Source organism: Echinops telfairi, unplaced genomic scaffold (genome assembly GCF_000313985.2).
Source record: "Echinops telfairi isolate 266 unplaced genomic scaffold, ASM31398v2 ScPeMD7_5;HRSCAF=22, whole genome shotgun sequence".
Classification (NCBI taxonomy): Eukaryota; Metazoa; Chordata; class Mammalia; order Afrosoricida; family Tenrecidae; genus Echinops; species Echinops telfairi.
The window spans coordinates 17338997-17345942 of NW_022103901.1; the positions used below are offsets into that span (position 1 = coordinate 17338997).

General features: G+C 47.4%; 1 protein-coding gene across 3 annotated transcripts in view; it reads left to right on the forward strand.

Moving 5' to 3' along the window:
• NSMCE1 (NSE1 homolog, SMC5-SMC6 complex component) overlaps positions 1–6946 on the forward strand; it is a 46467-nt gene that overhangs the window by 7086 nt on the left and 32435 nt on the right. For all 3 annotated transcript variants that reach the window (XM_045300213.1, XM_045300221.1, XM_045300223.1), the window contains exon 2: positions 4094–4238. In XM_045300213.1, coding sequence (XP_045156148.1) covers positions 4103–4238 — 136 coding nt within the window. In that variant the 5' untranslated portion in view covers positions 4094–4102. The remainder of the gene's footprint in view (positions 1–4093; positions 4239–6946) is intronic.

The following is a 6946-nucleotide window of genomic DNA, read 5'->3' on the forward strand; positions in this document are numbered from 1 at the left end:
CATCTCCTCCTCCTCCTCCCCTCTCACTCCCCTTGTGGTCTTTGGGTTCTGTTCACTGCAGTGTCTCCCAGAACTCATGAACTATACTTAGAGTTAGGTGGTTTATCAGGGAAGTAACAGGGATCGGGAATGACCCAGAAGAAACAGGAACAGCTCAGGGTACAATCTTCTTGATCAGGACAGTTTCTTGCCTTTTGTGGCTGGGCCCTGTTCAGGATCTTCTCAGGCAAGTGTTATAAGTTTTAGCTCTGTGGATCAGAATGCCTTCTTTCACAGAACATAGTGTACTAGAGGTGCATGAAAATTCTGTCTCCTAGAGTGTTAGGCACAGGGCTCTGTATGAGTTCATTAGATTAATGTTTTTACCGGTGTTGTATAGCCTTCTAGTCTTACTGGTGTCTGTGTGCGTGTGTTTGCATGTTGACATTTTATCAGTGATTGAGGGGGAGGTATGTTAAAATCTCCCACCTGCTTGTGAATTTGTATGCTAATCGATGTAGTTATGGCAATTTTGGCCTGAATTATTTTGAGGCTCTTTTATGAGGAACCTTGATATCGTAGTGGTTATATGCTGGGCTGCTCAATCCTAAGGTCAATAGTTCAGAAACCACCAGCTGCTTTGTGGGAGAAAGACCAGGCTTTCTACCAGGAAAGAATTTTAGTTTTGGAAACCCACAGGGGCTGTTCTGCCCCGTCCTGTGGTGTTACCATGGGTCTGGATTGACTCCATGGCAGCGAGTGCTGGTTATTTGCTCGGCAGACAGATTGAATGAATCTGATGAGGCTGCTGACCAACCGCAAGGTGTGTGGTGTGAACACACCAATTAGGGAAGAAAATGTTCTGGAACGAATGGTAGAGATGATTTTACAGCACTATTTATTTATTTATTTTAATTAAGCATTTTACTTGATAATCCATCATTCATTTGTATTAAGCTCACTTGTACATTTGTTGCCATCAACATTTCCAAAACATTTTTCTTTCTACCTGAGCCCTTGGTATCAGCTCCTCTTTGTTCCCCTCCTCGCCCCTCCCCTCCCACCCTTGTGAATCCTTGATCAATTACATATTATTGTTGTTATTTTGTGTCTTACACTGTCTGTTGTCTCCCTTCACCCACATTTCTGCTATTCATCACTCTGGGGGGTGGACTATATATCCAATCTTGTGATGGGATCCTCCTTTCTCCCTTTTCCCCACCCCCACTGTCTCCCTACCCTCATGATATCGCTACTCCCACTACTGTTTCTGAGGGGTTTGTATGTCCTGAATTCCCTGTGTCCAGAGCTGTTATCTCTACCAATGTGTGTACTCTGGGCTAGCCAGGTTTGTAAGGTAGATCATGGTAGTTTGGCAGGGGGAGGGTGGGGGCGCATTCAGGAACTAGAGGAATGATGTCTGTTTCGTCGGTGCTATACCGCACCCTGGTTGAATTGTCCCTTCCTTGTAACCCTTCTGTGTGTGTGTGTGTGTGTAGGGGTGTGTGTATCCAATTGTCTACAGATGGCCGCTCCAACCCCCCTCATTCACGATATGATTGTTTGTTTTGGATCTTTTGATACCTGATCCCATCAACACCTCATGATCACACTGACTGGTGTGCTTCTTCCATGGGGGCTTATTTGCTTCCTTGCTAGATGGCCGCTTGTATAAATTCAAGCCTTTAAGACCCCAGACACTATATCTTTTGATAGCCAGGCACCATCTGCCTTCTTCACCACATTTGTTTAGGCACCCATTTTGTCTTCAGTGATCGTGTCGGGAAGGTGAGTATCAAGGGATGCCAGGGTATTAGAACAAAGTGTTCTTGTGTTTAGGGAGGCCTTGAGTAGAGACCCAAAGTCCATCTGCTATCTTAATACTTAACATATAAATATATGTACATTGGCCTCTATCCCTTTCATTATAAATTAATATGTTTACATATATACATGCCTATAGCTATACCTCTATACATAGCTCTTCTTTCTACTTCTTTCCTCTATTTCCTTTCACCTTCCTCCTGTCCCACTATCATGCTCACCCTCCACTCGGCTCTCAGTAATTCCTCTTGGGTACAATGTACTTGATCAAACCCCACCAGACCTCCTTGCCTTCATTTTTACATCATTTGTTGTACCCTCATCCCTGAGTTGTTGGCTCCCTGCTCTCCTTCCCTGCCCTGCTCTCTCCCATGTCCACCCTGGGACCGCTGGTCCCGTTGTTTTCTCCTTGGGATTGTTTGTCCTGCCTATCTTATATAGATAGGCATAGGGTGAAAGAAAAAAAAAAACCCAAAAAAGCAAACCCGATAGATAGTTCCAGGTCTGTCTGCTGACCCTTATGAACAACTCTCTTTAATATGACTAAACTATGGAAGCATGTAATATGTGAACCATATGTCAATAAAACTATATATTTTAAAAAATCTTTTTGGAGCAGGAGTTCATAAGTTGGGGTCTAGACATCCACGGACGAATTCAAGTCCCCCCTAAACATCACGTATGTGGTTCTGAGCATGTGTGATTATGCAGTTCTTTTTAGTTTTCGGTGGAACACTAAAGAGGGCCTGTGTCCCCAGGGAGACTCAGACTCTCCTGCGCGTGGGAGCCCTTTGCCAGCTCAGAGCTCTCTGCCTGCTCTGGCCTTGTGGACATGCATCTCCCTAGTTCTGAGCTAGAATGGATGACGGTGTTAAAAATACAAAGCCCAGTGAAAAAGCATTTTTGTTGTTGTTTTTGGTTAGGGACAACCAGATCTCTTGTGCCAGGTCCTTAGCAAGCCTTTGATAACCACATCTCATTGAAGCTTCATCTTACGCCTTTGAGGTAGTTGTTACTACTTCAGTTTGAAAGATGGAACAGCTGAGGTCTAGGAGTGAGTGCTGTGGCTGGAACTGTCTCTGCATTCTGTTTGCACAAGGCAACCACACATTCCCTGTCAGATCATAGTGGCCCCCGAAATGACTGCCAGACCCTCAGGATTTCAGGCCCCACTGCCTGTAGGGAGGGGCCCTCACATCTGCATTTTTAAGAAGGCGGTCAAGTGATGCTGAAGATCAGGCAGACCTGGCAAAGTACTGGTTTCAGTGCCTCCTGGCCATTCCCAAACCCACACCCTCAGCCACTGCTGTACTGCCTCTGCCAGGAGCAGGTACTAGGGTTAGGACTCGTGCAATGCTTTCATCAGCTCTGATCTTTGTGGTTGTAGAACGATACCATCTGATGAGAGAACAAGAGATTTAAAAATACAGTGGTTTTATTAGAGATCCCGGGAAGGAAGTGAACATTTATTATCAATTAAGTGTTTACCAGCTGTTTCCAGGAGAGGAGAAAATGCGCCCTTGGCTAAATTACCTAAGGCCCCAGATCTGGTGGAGTCGTGGGTCACACATGGGCCACTAACTGCAGGGCCAGCAGGTCGAATCCACCAGCCTCTCTACGTGAGAAAGAGGAAGCGTTCTGCTCTTGCAGAGATCTACAACCACGGAAACCCAAAGGGGCAGTTCTGTGCTGCCTGTCGGGTCAGTCTGAGTCAGAATGGGCTTCCGTGGCAGAGTCTGGTTTTGGGTTTATACACCTGGTGACCACCACATTTCAGATCCAGAATTGCCTAGTGCTTATTCCGCTACCAGGCTTTTACATACATGTATGAATTTGTTTAAGCCTCACAGCCAGCTTGGGGAGGGCCTCTCTGTCATTAATCCCATTTCACAGATGGGCACACCGAAGCACAGGCAGATCACACTGCCCACTTTCATATAGCTAATAAATGATGGAGCCAGGTTTCGAACCCACACTTTCTGACTGTCCCCCTCTGCCTTGTGTTCTTGTCACTGTGCTCCTGAGCAGGAGGAGCTCATCCATGTGGACCCTAACCCATGGTCTCCGTGTAAGTCAGTGTGAGATGGATGGACACAGCTGCAACGATGGGCTCAAGCACAGCAGTACTTGTTTGGGAGCCTCAGGACTGGGCGGGGGTTCAAGCTGTCGTCGGCAGGCTCACTCCGTACGTCGGGAACAGACAGAAAGGCCCAGCAACACCAACCTGTCTTGAGCATTGCTGCTAGTGTGCCCGGATATCACCTGCTGTCATGTCCTCCTTCTTTCTCAGCCTTCCTAGATGCAGTCCTCTGCCAGAAGAACGGGCGTCATGACCGATGTCCATCGGCGGTTCCTGCAGCTGCTGATGACTCATGGAGTGTTGGAGGAACAGGACATCCAACGCCTGCAGAAGCACTGCTACATGGTCCATGACCGTGAGTATCCTTGACTCCTCCCCTGCCCAGGTGCCCTGGTACGAGGTTGATCAGGGAGTAGCAGCACTGGTGTGAGGGCATCAGTATTCCAGATCTGGGGGTGCAAGCCTCTTCACAGTGTGATCTGTGCTGTTCTCAAGCCTCAGAGTTCTCTCGAGAAGCAAATCCAGTGAAGCTTATCTACAGGGGCTTCAAAAAGTCCATGGGGAAATCTCATTACCTCTTAATTCCAATTTTTCTTGATCTTGTGAAGTGCTCTTGCATATCTAGGGGAGCCCTGGTGGCGTAATGGTTATGCATTGGGCTATGTTAACCACAACATCAGCAGTTCAAAACCCCCAGCGGCCCTGTGGGAGAAAGGATGCTGTCTGCTCCAGAAGACAGTTACAGTCTTGGAAACCCGTCTAAGCAGTTCTTCTCTCCTGTAGGGTTGCTATGAGTTAGAGTCCACTTGATGGCAGTGAGTTTTTTAATTTATTTGCTTCTTTTGAGCTTTGTGTATATGGATCCTTGTCTCAAGAAAATGGCTCACATGGTTGTAGTGGCTGGCAAAACCCAAGACTGTGGGCTAGATGTCAGACCAGAAGCTTATTCTCACTCACTAAGCTGCAAGGGCTGAGGAGCACAGGATCAGCAGGCAACACGACAGGCCGCTGGCTCAAATCCCAGGAGTGGGAGGTCAGCATCTAGAGCAAGCCAAAAGCCAGGGAGCTCTGCCAGGACATCTGTCTATTACAACCCACAACCCGGAGGAAGCTCCCTCTCAAGTGCTTGGCTCTTCATAGCCATTCATCTCATCATGGCGACAACGACGTCGCAACTGATCCCATGCGTCATAACTGCCAAACCAGACTCTTAGGCCAGCCAAGTTGTATACCGCTTTAACTGACACATGGTACATCCTCCTAATCTTAGTCCCTCACTTGCTTTAACATTTTTTTTTTTTTAAAGTAAACCTCTCATTGAACCCAGTGGATAACAATTCAGACTCTGAGGCTGAATAGTTGTGCCCCAAGACTTGCTCTGGTTGCAGCTTCCCATCCCTAAAATTAGGATTATGATCTCACCTGACAACACGCTGGGGAATTCAGAGAATTAGGAGTCCTGGTACAGACAAAGTACCCGGCACCTGGCCCAGGGAGGGACAGTCAGACAGTACTGGCTACTGATGGTAAGAGTGCAGTTGAGCTCGGTAGTCAAGGGCACAGCCTTGGACGAGGTTAAACCTGGACAGACTGCCGTTCCTGCTTCTTGCCAGTTGTGGGCACTTGGGGTTTATCCTTGGGGCTGTTGGGAGGAGGAAATACAAGGAGGCCCAGGAAGCACTTGGAGACAGGGTTTGATGCATACTCCATGGTCACAGATTGGATCAACCCATGGAAACAATCTGAGCAGTTTTGATAGATGGATAGTATCCATCAGGATGGACTTCAGGAGCCTAGTGTGGAGTGAAAAAGAAAGTTGCTAAGTGATACTTCCTGTCTGATGTCATTTTGCTATTCTGTATGATGGACGGAACAGTCTCACTGCTCGTGAGCCCTGCTTCTGCATACGCATGTGGATGTGTCCAAGTGCACCGGGAGGGTGTGCAACACACACGACGGGCATGTCTTTGGGAGAGGAGTGGGGACAAGGTGTCAGTGGGAATCAGAACACTTCATCATTGTCATGCTTCGCCTTTTAGTAAAAAGGAACTGCTGGAAGCAAAATGCCATCGTTACACTTTCTACTCCATCACTTTGACTCTTGGGAATACAGGTGTTTGTTTCTAGTTCTGTGTTGGCTTTTTCTTTCTTTCTAGTTTTAGTTCTTAATGCAAAAAATAGAGCAGCAAGCTGAACCAAAAGGGACGAAGAGGGACGTTTGGGGCAGGGACTGTGGGGCCATGGAAAGGTGCCATATTTAGTACATGCAGATTCTGTCACGTGACAAGACAGAAAACAGATCCCAGAGAGTGGAGGGGGAGGCGGGAGGAAGCATGAGACAGTGTGTACAGAAGGGTGATCTTTCAGGACGTGCCCCAGAAGAGGCAGGCAGGAGGGTGGCGTAATGGAGCAGAGGCAGAATGTGGCGTGACTGGAGAGAAAGGCTCTCTCCAGAGTGGTCCTCTGAGCCCTGGTCCATTGAAGAAGTTCCATGGGTCATGGGGAGCTTCATCAGACACAGTAGTAAATTAGAGGCTGTTGTTGCTGTGTGCTGTCAAGTCTAAACCATAGCGACCTTGTGCACACTTGTGCACAACAGAATGAAGTGCTGCCCGGTCCTTCGCCGTCCTCACCGCTGTTCCTGGGCCAGAACCTGTTGTGGCAGCCACTGTGCCCGCCCTTCTGGTTGAGGACTGCTCTCTTTTCCGCTGCCTCTCTACTTTACCTCCAGGGACTGGTGTCTCCTGACAACACTTCCAAAGTGTGTGAGACAAAGTCTCGCCTTCCTTTCCTCTAAGGAGCATTCTAGCTATACTTAAAACAAATTTTTTTTTTTATTAAATCATTATATTGGGGGCACTTGCAGCTCTTATCACAATCCTTACATATCCATTGTGACAAACACCTTTGTACATATGTTGCCATCATCATTTTAAAAGCATTTTCTTTGTACTTGAGCCCTTGATAAGAGCTCATTTTCCCCCTTCTTCCTCCACCCTCCCTCCCTCATGAACCCTTGCTGATTTATAAATGATTATTATTTTTTCCTGTCTTACGCCGACC